The sequence below is a fragment of the Onychostoma macrolepis genome, chromosome 05 (assembly GCF_012432095.1).
Source record: "Onychostoma macrolepis isolate SWU-2019 chromosome 05, ASM1243209v1, whole genome shotgun sequence".
NCBI lineage: Eukaryota > Metazoa > Chordata > Actinopteri > Cypriniformes > Cyprinidae > Onychostoma > Onychostoma macrolepis.
The window spans coordinates 44850375-44866626 of record NC_081159.1 but is presented as its reverse complement, the minus strand read 5'-3'; the positions used below and the strand labels follow the sequence as shown (position 1 = coordinate 44866626).

At 36.8% G+C, this 16252-nt stretch overlaps 2 protein-coding genes and 1 long non-coding RNA gene across 6 annotated transcripts in view; 1 reads left to right on the top strand and 2 right to left on the bottom strand.

Annotated features, from left to right (window-relative positions):
* LOC131540973 (PR domain zinc finger protein 12-like) lies at positions 1-7191 on the bottom strand. Of its 2 annotated transcripts, none has more exons than XM_058776417.1 (5): positions 6890-7191; positions 3701-3891; positions 3461-3616; positions 1995-2106; positions 1-1061 (listed from the first exon to the last, which is right to left on the bottom strand). In XM_058776417.1, exons 1-5 carry the CDS (start codon positions 7068-7070, stop codon positions 673-675), a joined length of 1029 nt encoding a protein of 342 aa, XP_058632400.1. In that variant the 5' UTR covers positions 7071-7191; the 3' UTR covers positions 1-672. The 2 variants fall into 2 exon arrangements, with proteins under 2 accessions (XP_058632400.1, XP_058632401.1); XM_058776418.1 differs by having other exon boundaries at positions 1-1058.
* Positions 7192-7232: 41 nt separating this feature from the next.
* LOC131540974 (uncharacterized) lies at positions 7233-9542 on the top strand. Its single transcript, XR_009271364.1, has 3 exons — positions 7233-7333; positions 8372-8508; positions 9453-9542. It is a non-coding gene; the product is annotated as an uncharacterized LOC131540974 (long non-coding RNA).
* A 1-nt stretch (position 9543) lies between these two features.
* The window catches only part of fubp3 (far upstream element (FUSE) binding protein 3), a 29902-nt gene continuing 23193 nt past the window's right edge, over positions 9544-16252 (bottom strand). Inside the window, exons 13-19 of one of the 3 annotated variants that reach the window (XM_058776414.1) lie at positions 15553-15713; positions 14842-14915; positions 13572-13648; positions 13426-13494; positions 12243-12314; positions 12024-12148; positions 9544-9574 (exon numbers count right to left, since the gene is read on the bottom strand). In XM_058776414.1, coding sequence (XP_058632397.1) covers positions 9560-9574; positions 12024-12148; positions 12243-12314; positions 13426-13494; positions 13572-13648; positions 14842-14915; positions 15553-15713 — 593 coding nt within the window. In that variant the 3' untranslated portion in view covers positions 9544-9559. Of the gene's footprint in view, positions 11047-12023; positions 12149-12242; positions 12315-13425; positions 13495-13571; positions 13649-14841; positions 14916-15552; positions 15714-16252 lie in introns of all 3 variants that reach the window. The other 2 variants (XM_058776415.1, XM_058776416.1) reach the window with 2 other exon arrangements.

Below are 16252 nucleotides of genomic sequence, written 5' to 3'. Positions count from 1 at the left end.
AAAAGATCATGTTCCATGAAGATATTTTGTACATTTCCTACCGTAAATATATCAAAACTTCATTTTTGATTAGTAATATGCATTGCTAAGAATTTCATCTGAACAACTTTAAAGGTGATTTTCTCAATATTTTGATTGTTTTGCACCCTCAGATTCCAGATTTTTAAATAGTTGCATCTCAGCCAAATATTGTCCGATCCTAACAAACCATACATCAATGGAAAGCAGGTGATAAATCTGTTTCATAAAATTGACCCTTATGACTGGTTTTGTGCTCCAGGGTCACATATTGGCCCTTGGGTTTAGGTTAAGCCCGGTTTAGGCCATAGTTCAATTAGGGCATTTAAGTAGCTTTTATAAATATGCCTTATATAAAAACAATGAATCTATCAGTGCAAGTTTCTTTCAGTTGAAATAGCCCAGACATGCATTTTAGTCTAGGACTGGACTTAAGCCTTTAGTGTTTCATTAAATTTTCCTGCAGAAACCCTGTTTGTGTGTGTTTTGTGCCATGTTTGATTTGTGATCTGCATCCAGTGATCATTCATTCACTCTCATCTTCATCATCATCCTCATCCTCCTCCAGCCTGTGGTGTCTCTCACAGTTATTGCCGCAGGTTTGTGCTGATTAAAGTGCCTGTTCCTGGACTCGGTCCGTCTGCGTCTGCGCTCTCAGAGCACCATGGCGGGGACGTGGCGCAGCAGTGCAGGGTGGGGAGCGGGCGGAGCCTCCGGGTTCGATCCGCTGGGTCTGTGTCGCGCACTCTTCTGATGCGCGCGCAGGCCGGCCAGCTGCGAGTATGCGCTCTGGCAGACGATGCACTTGTAAGGGCGCTCGCCGGTGTGCAGACGCACGTGGTTGCGCAGCGTGGAGGACTGGCTGAAGCGGCGGCTGCAGAAGCGGCAGACGAAGGGCTTGTCCAGCGTGTGGATGCGCATGTGCGAGCGCAGGTTGCTGCGGGAGTTGAAGCCGCGGTGGCAGATGACGCAGCGCATGCGGCTCGAGGAGGAAGAGGAGGACAGCGAGGAAGACGCGACGTCACATGCGTGAGAGTCGTCTGCTGTGGAGGACAGGGGAAACGTCTCAGTCACTGACACTGGAGAATCTACATTTACAGGTTAACTTGAACTGTCAGTTTAGCAGTAAAATAAAAAATAAATTAAAGGATGCACTTAACTGACAGAAAATGGTTTGTCTTTAAGAGCAGAGTAAATATTATGTTAAAATGTTATATTGGTTTTATTTTACATTTATTTGTGAAATTTTTATTTTTTAAAAAGGCATGAAAATGAATTAAATCTCAATAAGTCATGGAAAATAAGACTTCAAAAATGAATAAAACCTGAAAAAGTCATGGGAATGAATAAAATCTCAAAAATTAATAAAATCTCAAATTCATGGAGAAAAATAACCATAAAAAGCCATGAAATTGAGTAAAATTTCAAAAAATCATAAGAATGAATAAAACCTTGAAAAGTCATGGAAAATAACAAAAAAGCCATCAATATAAAATCAAGAAGTCATGGAAATTCCTAAAATGTATCTACAGTTTAAATTTTTTTAAAAAGTTTATTTGATCAATTTCTATATAAAAGCGAGTTGTTAAGAGGTTTGAATGGTCAAGCTTGACTAATGTAGTCATTTCATAGGTTTAAAACTATTTTTCATGCTGTATTGATTTTATATTAGATAATATTTCATATAGTACATGCAGTTTGTGCTTTATATGGGACATGAATTATGAAGCATGCCACAAAAGCACCCAAAATAACATCTGAACAGATATTGTTCTTAAAACACTATGGGAAGTCAAATGTGGAGAGCAATCCCATCATGCACCACTAGAGGGCACACGTGTTCGTGTCTCTCACAGATAAGCATCTGCTCCACATTCCTTCCTCCAGCTCTTAAACTCAGACTAATTAAGCAATAAAGCTTAAGAGGGCGTAATGAGTTTGATTGTTCTCAGCGTAAGCTGCAGGTGAACACATACCGCTCCTCTTCTTCTGCTGCTCCTCCTCGGTCCCCGGAACGCCAGGAATTCCCAGGAAAGTGTTGTGAGAATTCCCATACCAGACCAGCAGCTCCTGCTCCGGAGGAATAGTCTGCAAACACAAACACTCAGTGTTTATTAAAAATGACATCTGACATTTACTGTCTTTTAAATATAGAATATATACTTTGAAAAAATCTGTTCTGAGAACGTTTCGTTAACATTCACATTGTTGAATCCAAACATTCAAAACGTCCAGTTTTTATTTTGCAAGAAATGTTGCATTTAATCATTTTGCAAACATTACTTTTTAATGTTCTCTGAATCTTCTGAAACTAGTCGGCTAAGTAACATAAAAATAAAATAAAAAAGTGAAACTAAAATGTGTCGGAAAAACATTTCATGAATTATGTATATAAAGTAAATAATGTTTTTGTGCTAAAGTTTTGAGAATGTTATTAAAGACCTCTTTATTAATGTTACTGGAAGAACCTCATAACTTTGATTTGATTTGATATTTTGCATTTGTCTAATTAAAAGCAGTTTTAGTTATGCGTTTAATTATATTATAATATATATATATATATTAATTTCTTCCAGCTTTCACTGACTTTTTTTTTAACCAACATCAATCCTAATCATAACTACCAAAAATTCATTCATTGCCAGGATTTTGAGCCTTTTTGAGTCAGTTTGATTATAATGTCACAAAAATATTTTATTATACCCAAGTGAAATAGATTTATGAAAGGGTGAAATTTTTTAATTTCTGGCAAAATTTTATGCATTTTGCATTAACAGCCAAAACAAAAAAAGGGGGGGGAAACAATTGTTATTTATTTAGTGACAATTATCCTCCTCGTAATTTTATATAATTTGGAAAATTATGTTTCCAATTATGTTTGTCCAAACCTCCGGAGATCATAGTAAATATTATGTGTGCTGTTTTATTTTACATTTATTTGAGGTGACATTATACATCATATTTTATATTGCATATGTTTTTACAACCCTGTTTTAACATAATTTGTGAGTCAGGGTTATTATTGTTCACTAGAAACTAGCCACACACACACACACACACACACACACACAAAACTATTTTATTGTACCTAGAGTGAAATAGATTTATGAAAAGGAATATTAAAATAAAAATAAATATTTTTTGGCTAATTTTATTGTATACGCATTGCAGCCAAAATTATTATAATTTTTTTAAAAGAAAGAAAAACACAAAACAAAGGCTGCATTGTGACAATATTTCTTAATCATTTTATGTAATTGTCTTGTTTTTTAAATACTAAAATATGGTTTATTTCCATATGAAATTTATTCCAATTTTAAATCCCATAAATTTCCACGAGCACGCTCTAAGTTTTGGACCGCTCTGTGCACAGTATATGGATGATGAGCACTGTATGACTGAGTTTCATCACTCATCGTGTGAGTTTGTGAAGGTGTTTGACCTCCAGGGTTTTGTAGAAGATGCTGCTGCCGATCTGAACCACCTCCAGGTTTTGCTCCTGCTCGTTCCGAGCGCATTTAATGTAGGTCATCCAGCTGCGCTGGTCCTCCTGACTGGCATCAATGAAGCAGCGCACTGTGCCGTCCTCGTTAAACACCTGAACACACACACATCTCTTCATTAAACCGCTTCATTTAAACCAGTCCCATGCAGAATAATGAGCCCACACACACACACACACCTCCCACATGAGGTTATTGTTCTTCCGCAGGTCCACGTGCTCGGGGGACACGACCCTCCCGGAGAACGGGCCCATCTCGGTGCCAGCTTTGATCCAGGTCTTGGAGAAAATCCCCAGCCCTTCTCCAGGGACTGAACTCTGGGCGATGATGACCTCGCTGGGCAGAACCAGACTAGACAGCTTCTGCACCTCTGCAGGAGACCATCAGTATCAATAAGCATCATCTGAGAGATTCAGCGCTTCGTTACTGGCATTCACGAAGAACTTTTAACATCCAGCACAAAAGGTTCTTTAGATTATTAAAATGTGACCTTGGAGCACAAAACCAGCCATAAGGGTGCATATTTTGAAATCTGAAAGCTGAATAAATAATCTTTCCATTGATGTATGGTTTGTTGGACAATATTTGGCTGAGATGCAACTATTTGTAAATCTGGAATCTGAGGGTGCAAAAAATCTAAATATTGAGAAAATCACCTTTAAAGTTGTTCAAATTAAGTTCTTAGCAATGCATATTACTAATCAAAAATGAAGTTTTGATATATTTACAGTAGGAAATTTACAAAATATCTTCATGGAACATGATCTTTACTTAATATCCTAATGATTTTTGGCATAAAAGAAAAATGGATAATTTGGACCCAATGTATTGTTGGCTACAAATATACTTGTGCTGCTTATGACTGCTTTTGTGCTGCAGGGTCACATATGTTCTTCACGCTAAGAAAAAAATAGTTGGTAACACTTTATTTTAAGGTGTCCTTGTTACACGTTACATGTACTTACTATTATAATAACAATAAGTTACATGCAAGTACCCCTGAGACAAACCCTAATCCTAACCATATATTAAGTGCATGTAATTAATTAATATTACTCTGTAATTAAATGTATAATTACACTGTAACAAGGACACCTTGTGTAGGTGTATTAAATTAAGTGTAACCCTTAATTTTTTAAGTGTAACATGTTAATAATATATCAAATATGCAATATAATCTGTAGGCCTATATAACAATCACCAGATTATGTTTTACTTTATTGCTCTTGATCAGCATTAAAATGCAATATAAGATGGTGATTGTTAAATATGATGCTATATTAAATATAGGCTACACATCAAATCATAACAAGCAAGCATAGGCTTGCAAAACATAAATGACACTTTTAAATCGTTTGGAACTTTAATCGTGTGTAAACGAATTATTATTAAAACGCTCATGAATATAAATCGTTTTGCTTGTTTTAATTAAAACATTCTGGTCGTTCTGTGATCTATTAATATCGCTTGTTATGCTGGTGTTAATTTAACACTTAATCTGCACTTTTTTAATCATTTCCGAACAGATAGCCGTCATAAAAACAGTTTCGATGATTTAATTCGCTTAGCCGTCAAACAAACGCGATTTTATCGTTTCTAGTAGCAAAAACAACAAAAAATAGTAGCTCATCTTTGCAATGACACGTTGGCAGACGCGTCGAAACGAACGAATGAAACGAATCCCCTTTATTATTATTTTGGTCACGAAATATGACCTCTATTTAACCGGATTAAGTGCGTTAAATGTTGGGGAGGGAAACTGTAAAAGCGCATTGAAAGCCGCCTCAAAAGCGCCAAAGAAAGACACTCGCATTTAACGTCAAAATCAAAGAATCGCGCATTTGTTGCGCACAAAACGCAAACAGAAGCGGCTGAGGAGAGGTGAAGAACCGCATTCGTTCCGCTTTAACTGACACTCGTTATTCTCCACTGACTCATTCCACATTCATTATCCTTTCACCACGTTTGTAGCAATAAATGTGAGTGAATGAAGCGATGGCTTGTTTAAAAACACGCAGGAATTTCGCAAACAAAAAGATGGAAAGGCGATTAGCTGCTTGACATGCCGTGAATGAGGACAGAAAGAGCCGTTCACGGTGCGTTAATGGAGAGAAGCGGAGATGCCAGCGCAGGAAAAGAGCCCTTCCAGAGATCCGTGAATGCGGGATAAAGCTCCGAGAATGGGGATCTTTTCTTTGGCTTTCTCAGGTCAAGCACAAAGTTAACCAAATGAATTTAAAGCCGCTTCATTCAGTCATCAGCGGTTACACGCCGAACGCGCGGTCCAAAAGCACCTTTCACCGCGTTAAACGGCTTCAATGGAGCGAAAGAAAAGAGACAAAATGCTGGAGAACGGCATCCTTGAAGGAGCTTGGGAAGAAATTCCCAGCAGACGAGAGAGAGTTTGTTCCCACTGACAGATCGCGCGGATCACGACGAGTTTCGCTCGTAAAACGAATCGTCAAGTTCAGGCGACAAAAAAAGTGCGGCCGGAATTCAATTGTTTTTCATTATTATTCGACGCAAAATAAGACTACCAACAACAACAGCAAAAAAATAAATAAATAAAAAATACATTTCTCCCAATAGGCTATACAAAACGAAATAAAACACACGAAACCAAGAAAACAACTGTCAAGCGTTTTTCTTTTTCGCGCGAATTTAGTACAAAATACTGTTTTCTCGCGAACGGGTTTATTTGGCCGATTTTTCCATTTATTTAATAACTCACCTTTTACAATAATAAAACAAGTTATCTAACTTTTAAAAATGCGATTTCCTTCTCTGCATTTCAAATTCAACAATAATATAATTCTGCTATCGTGAAAACATATTTAAAACACTTAATCAATTATTTTTATTTGCGATTTTAGCCACACAAGATCCAAAGATCGCCTGTAGATCAACACTTCGCTTTAAATTGATCGATATTTCATCTTTGTCGAGTTGAAACTTTAAAAAAACATAAACAGATAAGAGGTTTTATGAATAAGTTGATTTCGAGCGCTTCGCGAATTTCACAAATTCAGGTAAATTGGGACGCTTGTGCCATTAAGATGACTTGGGTAAACAAATGTCCCAGTTATCCTGAATTCATACTCTTCTTCAGCCAGTTCAGCCCTTACGAAAATTAACCATGGTTTTATTATAATAAAGTGTAGTAACCCTGTTTTTTTTTTTGGTGTTGATTACCATTTTTATAACCACAGTTTTACCACAAATGCATGGTTAAACTATGGTTAGTGCAGCAAAACCATGGTTAATTTGTGGTTGCCACAGTTTAACTACAGTAGCCACGGTTTTCTGGTTTTATTTGCAGTAACACAGTAAAGCTCGGTGAATACAGTGCTGTTCCCCGACAGTTTTACCTCCGGTGAAGGACTGCGCCAGAGCCTCGGCGGTGAAGGCGGTTCTCTGCTGCTCCTCGCACGGGTTCTCTCCCAGCACGTTCCTCCATCGACCGTACAGAAAACTGTGCAGGATATCAGAGGTGATGATCTCGCACAGCTGAGACCTGAACCTGGACTTCAGCGCCAGAACCGAACCCATGAGTGCTGTGGCGCAGGGTCTGAGTGCGACTGATGCGGGATGAACGGATCAGCTCCACTTATTATAGGAGCCTGTGTGGCTCTGAGCCTCTAATTAGTTATTAATGACCCACCTACACACACACACAAGGAAGAAAAAAAAGCTCTTTATGCAGGAGCCCCGCCACCCCTTCAAGACACACACCCAATGAGAAACTCTGTCTTTGTGAGGAGAGAGAGAGAGAGAGATATGAGAGAGAGACACAGACTGAGAGATAATCTCGTGTAAGTGGCTCAACACCTGTACAGAGGCTATTAACACATCACAGCCTGCAATTATTCTCACACATTTAACCAGCTGTTATTCACCTCAGCACACACACAGTCTCTCATGACATACAATTATTCTGCATTTCACTCACTTTCTCTTGTTGCAGTTTATTTTTCTCAACTAAAGTAGTTTACAGTGGGCAATGAGTTAAATGTGCTTAACAAATTATACTGCGTATACATTTTGACACTATATATACAGCGTCATTATATCATATAGCCTATGCATTTAAAGAAATAATCTAAGAATATTTAATATTACATATGTAATTTTATGCATGTGCATTATTTATACAGTATATAGAGTATGAAATGTATACACATTACATTTATAGTATAAATACATTTATATGCATTATTTATACTATGTTTATATTCTTCATATTTTGATGCATATGCATTGATTATACAGTACATAGAATATGAAATTTATATTATATAATTTTATAACATTTCAATTTTATATGCAGTGTTAGCTATACACTATACAAAATATAAAACTACCATATTAGATAAAATATATGAAATTCATATATGAAATGCATACAGTGTCATTATTTATGCATTTGTGATATATATACTGGCTTTATGTTCTATCTATAAATGTTTTTTATTTTAATGCATTTTTATACTATATATATATCAAATAATAATTGTATAATATATAATAATAATTAAAATACAATACACATTTCTATAACTAGGCAATAATGTAAATGTTCAATAGCCTTTCTGTGGGCACGACCCGAAGGTTTGTTTCTCTACAGAAACTGGTATTATTGCCTCACATTGCAAATTAGTGACATACAGGTTATTATGCAGCAAGTAGCCCATTTTTCTCTTGAGCTCATTTTGCACATTATTCTTTTGACTGGTAGCAGATTAACAATTATTGGTGCTCATATGAAGCCTCGCACTCCGGCTTTGTGAGCTTTTTCTTCTCTGGATTGGTGGAGTGTTTGAAATGAGCGTTTTCCCACTTTCCTCCTGCAGGAGAACATCTTTATTCCATTCTCATCCCGCAGGTTCCCTTTCACTCGATGCAAATCAATCTGTCACGCTGTTCTGAGGAGGATCTGACGTCCGTGAGCCGCAGAGGAACACAGGTCATTCATTCTGCATTCATCAGGGTTTGAGAAAACACATTCAACACCTGAAGTTTACATATGTGTCACTAAACGTAGGATTCAGTCAAGAGAAATTAGTCAAATTGCATTTTTTTTTTTTTTTTTAACACAGCATTGCTTATATAGCTTCATATAAACAAACTCACAACATTGTGAAGAAATACTCCACCATCAGCTTAAATCACATTCATCCTCCCAGATTTGTAAACTAATACTTCTCATGCATTGAAACATGATTAGTTATCAGACACATTATTACCACCTACTTACAATTACATGCACCACTAACAACCACAGACAAGATTCATTGACAAAACAGAAACATGCAACACAATGGAGACAAACCACACTCTCTCTCTCTCACACACACACACACACACACACACACGCCACTCCCTGCAGTTAAGTGTTTTATCTGTGGACGCCTGAGGGCAGAAGAAAGGAAACTCATCTGTGTTTAAAAATCCATTTAGACCAATGAACCCTCCCACAAACCACCTCTCACTAAACACACACACCACTGCGCTTCAATTAAAGTAGACACCAAACCAGACGCACTACGCTACACTCTTAAGAACACCGGTTCCTTATATTGTTAAAGGAATAGTTCACCCAAAAATGAGAATGTGCTGAAAGTTGCTCACGGTCAGGGCATCCATCTCTTCATCAGATGAAACATCTTCATGCTGGATTGGTCTTCTCCAGATGTTAACTGATGTGGATTATTGTGATGTTTTTATCAGCTGTTTGGACTCTCATTCTGACGGCACCCATTCACTGCAGAGACACATTTCTACAAACCTGATGAAGAAACACACTCATCTACATCTCAGGTGGCCTAAGCACATTTTTATTTTTGGTGAACTATTCCTTCAAATACATGGAATTAGCAAATATGAACACTCAATTGTTTTTCACCACACGTGACTTGCTTTGTGCCATCACAGGTTACACAGAGAATATATCAGAAACCGAACAAACACTGCAGATCTCTGTGAGAAGGACGACGGCGAGCAAAGAAGAGGCACCGAGAAGTGGTAGTCTTTCGATCATTTTAATACATGGTTACCTGTACACATGAGGAAGAAAAGAAACACTAAAATTAAACATTTTGAAATTATAATATCCCTTTTCATTAAGCAATGAAGTTAATACTAGATCAATTTGTAACTAATCAATCATACATATATTAGATCACACAGAGTAGAAAGCAAAATCTGAATTAAAAAGTGATGGGATCGGGACTGTACAGGAGTCCACAGTGTGTACTGGTGAAGTGTAGGGCGTCAGAGAGACCGGCGGTACCAAATAAGACAAGAACGTTTGATCTTCCAATACTCAGAATATAAAAAACTACAAGTAATTAATACACAGGTAGGCTCTTCGAGGCTTAGCAGTCTTGAACGCTTTAAAGTTGAAGTTTACAGAACTACACACATAAAACTTCTCATCCGTCAGCAAGATGCAACATCAAATTTCAAATTACACATTCACAATCTTTGACAAATTTCAGTATGAAAACAGAACAGAAAAACAGGGACAGTTTTCCTGTAAAAATGCAGGACAAAAAAGTCTTTGATTTAATTATATATATATATTTTTAAATAAAGTATTTAGTCAAGTATCTGAGCATACATACATAGTTTTACAAGAGAGCAAAGGCAAAAAAACAACCTCACGATACGCAAGACCACCCTTTCCCCGTCGGATCACCGTAATAAAAAAATTATCCGTTACATTTGCATACGACTACAAAAAACCTCTAAGATCTACAAGTGAAACGTCTGTCAAAATATTAGAGAAAACCCATCTTTGTTTCAAAAAAAAAAAAAAAAAAAATGAAATAAGATATTGCACCTTTTTAAACCAGAGTACAATAAAATGACAATGAAAACAGAATACAAAGTACATGAGGAATTACATCATCAGGAAGCGACGGCGGCGTTGCGTTTCTCGTGTAACAAAAGCATATATTTCTGTAACAAAAACATCACAGTTTTTCATCGCACTGAATTAAAATGCTTTATGTAAAAGAAAAAGAAAAAAAAAAACATTTTGTACACATTCTTAAAACATTTCATGACAAAACGAAACGATAACGAATTCAAGACTGCTAAGCCCACGATCATTTTATTGCAACAGAACTAGAAAAATAAGAGATTATATTGCGCGATCGATGAAACGCCGCGACTCCGGGGTTCGTTTTGGCGATACACATCTATATATATATATCGTTGAATTAAAAAGGAAGAATAGAAAACAAACCAACTCTGAAACGGTCCAAAAGGGATCCCGGAAATCGCCCATTCGAATAATGGTGTACACAAGTATTTAGTAACAATTTGATGTCCTGATTTAGAAATAGTTCTCTTTTTAAATCATATAAGTCATTCTACAGCTAGTGTTTCTCACTAAGAAAAAAAGTAAAAGTCTTCAAGGCGTTGCAAATCTAGAAACCTCTGTTACAAAAGGTCTGTTTCCTCCTCGCAGTGATTCAAAAATCTTCAACTAAAGGGTCTGCAGTCGCCCGCTTTAATGATCCTGCGGGACGAGAGAAGAAAACACCGCGTCAGAGTCCACAAACGCACGCTGCACCTTCGGAGAAATCATTAGTTTTCAAAGAAGTCTCTTCTACGGAGCCCCTGAAGGGACGTGGTGATGGTAAACAAACTCAGACAGGAGGAAAACTGCATTTAAATAAAGAGAAACTTTGCATTTGCTTGTAATGGAGATGTGAAGCGGAAGGGAAAGAATTGTCAGTGCTTTTGCGGGAAAACGCAATACGTTTGCACAAGAACCAAAGCTGCCTTTATTTGCTCAAAAATACAGTACAAATTGTGAAATATTATTAGAATGTAAAACAGCTGTTTTCTATGTGAATATCTGTTAAACTGTAATTTTATTTCTGTATTTTCAGCATCATTACTGCAGTCTTCAGTGTCACGTGATCTTCAGAAATCATTCTAATATGCTGCTCAAGAAACATTTCTGATTATTATCAATTGTGCTGCACAATATTTTTATTTTTCAGGATTCACAGATGAATAGAAAGTTCAAAAGAACAGCATTTATTTGAAATCTACTGTAACATTATACATGTCTTTACTGACACTTTTGATCAATTCAATGCGTCCTTTAAAAAAGAAGAAATTAATACTTTTATTTTAAGTGTTTTCAACATTGATAATAATCAGAAATGTTTCTCGAGCAGCAAATCAGCATATTAGAATGATTTCTGAAGATCATGTGACGCTGAAGACTGCAGTAACGATGCTGAAAATTCGGTTTTGATTCCAGAAATAAATGATAATTTAACATACATTCACATAGAAAACAGACAATTTAAATCATAAAAATATTTCATAATTTTGACTATTTTCGATCAATTAAATGCAGGCTTGGAGCGCAGAAGAGACTTTTAAGCATCTTAATTCTTGCACACTTTTGACCTGTATGTTGAGATCATTACGTGATATATATCTATAAAGGTGACGGTGTTGGTGGAGTGTGTTTATTACCGGGAGGCCGGGAGCCTGCGTCTGTCCCTGGCCGTAATACGCCCCCTGCTGTCTGTAATACTCCACCCAGGCGGCGCTATAGTCTGGAGGAGAGCTCTGCTGAGATCCAGGACCGGCGGCCTGAGCTGAACACACACACACACACACACACACACACACGGTTGAGAACACTGAAGTCCAGCTGGGTTTGACTGACATCATGAGGACAGACGTTCTTACTCTGTTTCTTGTAATACTCCTCCCATGCTTTGCTGTAGTCGGAGCCGCTGCTCTGGCCTTGGTTCTGTTGACCTGCACAGACAAAACACACACAAACTCAGACTCGGTTTGATCCGGGAACATCACTCACAACTAGAGCCGCATGATTAATCAGAATAAAACAAACATATGCACAGTGAGTGAACCGTGGCACTGTGTTCATTTACACACCAGCAGCTCATGATCATGATTCCAGCGTCTCGGTTCACATGAACTGCATCTGCATAATGCTCCGAGTAACTTCAATGTGCATTTGGGAACAAAACACGCGCAAACCATCTTCACAAACTTACAACAAGAAGCGCTTGTCAAAGAAAGAGAAGTTTGAAGTGCTCCGGCGTCACAATGAAAGTTTGACTGTTTTCAACGTTTGAAAATCAAGAAATTTGAGCAGCCATAAATATTAGTGTTGCATTCTACAGTTAAAAAGTAAAATAAAATTATGCATTATTAATATTTTTCTAATACAATTTTATTTTTCATTTTAAAGTGAAATATTACATTAGCAATATTTCTTATTTGTTTTAGTATTTTTTTTAAATATTTTATAACTTTCATTATTAATATTGTTATTATAGCCATACTGATATATAATCTCACAATTTTAGCCTAACCCTATAAGCACGCACAAAACAACATTTATTTTTTAAAATAGCATTTTAAATCCCAATTGCAATTTTTTAATAAAAATTAAACAAACACAGCCCTAGAATAAAAACTAAACCAATGATAAATAAACCTGCAAAAACAATGAATATTATGATAAGTGTTACAGGAAATGTTCATCAAGTAACAGAGAAAAGGTAGCTTTCTTCCAGGATATCATTTTTTTCTTCGTTTTAGGAATATTGTGCAAGGACTTCTACTGTTATAACGCTGTAAATGTCAATAACGGATCACGTCCTGTTGGACTTTTTGTGCGAGACGACAAAAGTCGGCGGAGGCTTTTATCAGGACGCGTAACGAAAAACAACAAGTCTTCCAGTCCATCCAAAAATTTTAAAAAAGTGGCCGAAAATAATATAGCAGACCGGGAAAATTGTTAGTCAGGCAAATAAAAAGCTTTCAGCCGCGTCCTTTAAGTGTCCCAAACCTTCAGGATGTTTACACAGAGGGAACGCAGCTAAGTGTCTGAGGCACTTGCCTAGCTTTTTATAATACTGCTCCCACGCTTTGGAATAGTCCATCTGGCCGGTCTGAGATCCATTGTGACCTGAAATTAGCAAAATGTAATGAATCTAAAGGAAAGTGCTGTTCCTCAGAAACAGCGATGCTTAAAGTGAATCTTACTGGGGTCCTGCTGGCTCTGAGGCTGCCATGTCTGGTACGTGGTTCCCCAACCTCCAGTCATGAACGTCTGCGGACCACTAACACACAAAACAACACAAACACATCATCAGCATTACAAACACCCCACAGGAACACACAGATAATCAACCCGGTCTGAAACAGACTGATGCACACCAAAACGATTCATCTGAACGCTTCTGATGAAGAATCAGTTCAGTGCATCAAATCTTTAGCACTATCAAGTGATTTTTAAGTCATTATTTATGTGATGTGAAGATTCGTTAATTGCACGTCAAATTTAGGGGAGAAATTACGCCCCAACAGAGCATTTAAAGTCATTATTGTGTTAAATGACAGAAGTGTTGAACAGACGTTTTGATTCAACATTGTATAAATAATGATAATAAATGGGTAATGTTTTTTTTTTACTGAATATTCAAATATGAAAACTTAAAAAAAATAAAAAAATAAATGATGCTCTAAATATGAAACTAAAAGCACCAGTAGGTGGCAGCAAATCTTAATGAGTGATTCATTGAATCATTGACTCACTTGATTTCTTCAAATGGCTGATTCATTCAAAAATAAAGCAAGTGACTCTTTACGAATGAGTCATTGAATTATTGACTCACTCGATTTGTTCAGAAATGTGGATTCATTCAGTAACGAATCACTGCTGCGTGTTGAACAGAGAGGATCAACAGTTCGTTCAGTTTAGACCTATTCTCGTTGCCAAATTGACAATATTGCGTCTAAAATGCAACACAATGTTAACTTCTTGTTTATTGAGCTGTTGTATAAATCACATTTGCAGTGCTGCAGATATTGGTGAAAAACAGCACTCTTGCTGATGTGATATTGCTCAACTATAAATATGTGAGGGTGGTTTATTTTTTGCCTCATATCTTGAATTTATGCTCATATAACTGTATTCTAATAGTCTTCATCACACAGTCAGTCGTCCTGCATCATGATCATCAGACACCATTGCAAGATGACGGACAGGTCTGAACGGGGCGCAGCATTAAATGACTTAATCATTTTAATGTGTTATTTTTCCATAAGTAATCACACCAAATGTATGTGTTAAACCACCAGCTCTACAAATCTTAGTTTTGAGATACTCAGATCAAGCAAACAAAACATCATACCGGAGGGAAACTTTATACTCTGATTTACTCTCAGACTAAAAATAACCTGAAACTGAAGTTCTTGGTCAGAATAAACTCACTGGCAGAGAGGAAATAAAGGAAGGAAGGCAGGCACTCACTTCTGATGAGGAGTCGCTGGTCCTTGGGTAAAAGGACTGAGTCCAAAACTGCTGCTTCCTCCCATTCCAGACGCCTACACGAGGAAGAAGAAGAATCAGTCATTAACAGGGACTGAACACTCAAGAGTCCGTTAGCAGTGACTGACGACAGTCTACATAAACTCAACTTGCCCTTATGCTTGAAGTTTAGGGTCACTATGATTATTTTTTGAAAGAAATTAACACTTTTATTCATCAACGATGCATTAAATTGATCAAAAGTGGCAGTAAAGACATGTTACAGTAGATTTCTGTTTCAAATAAATGCTGTTGTTTTGAACTTTGTTCATCTGTGAATGCTGAAAAATAACATGCATCAGTTTCCACAGAAATATTGAGCAGCACAACTGTTTTCAACATTGATAATAATCAGAAATGTTTCTCAAGCAGCAAATCAGTATATTAGAATGATTTCTGAAGATCATGTGACGCTGAAGACTGCAGTAATGATGCTGAAAATACAGCTGCGCATCACAGAAATAAATTACAGTTTAACACACATTCACATAGAAAACAAATGTTTTACATTCTAATAATATTTCACAATTTTGTTGTATTTTTGATCAAATAAATGCAGCTTTGGTGAGCAGAAGAGACTCCCCCTCAAACTTTTGAACGCTTTTTCACCCAATGCACTTGCAAACAGAAAGCACTGAGAAAGCGATCACTCACCCCGATCTTCTCGTCTATCAGCTGTCTGGCCATTTCCATCTGCTGAGGAGATCCACGGATGGAGAAGATCCGGACGTTGGGGTCGGTGTTTGGAGGAGGATTTCTCTGCAGCTCCACATGAGCTCCGGACTGCTGGTTGATGTTCTTTATGGTCTCTCCACCTGAGCAGAACACAAACACATGAACACGATCCCTTAACAAGCTGTGTTTCTCACACAGATCTATTACACGCAATATGTGCTGTTTGAAACTTGAATAACTGGGGGTTTTAACTAGACTTCATGGTTTGACCAGTTAAAAACATAAAAACACAGGTGCAAAACGCCTCAACATCAGCGATTCAAAAAAGAAATAACAGAAAATAAATAAATTAAAAAAGCTAACCAGATAGAAACATTAGGGACAACTGTAAAACATAGAGGTGCAAAACACCTTAACACCAGTTAAAAATGAAATTAAAGTTAAAAATAAATAAAATAACCAGTTATAAACATCATGCAAATATAAAAATTTTAAAGTGTATAATGCCTGCTAAAATGGTTTAAAAGGTATATGGGCACAAAGGATAGTTTAAAAATAAACAAGTAAAGAAATAAATTAAAAACAAAATTAAAAAATTAAATTAACCAATCAATAAAAAATAAATAAATAAATAAAAAAACTTGCTCACTAAACAGCCATCTACTCTACAATGGTTTAA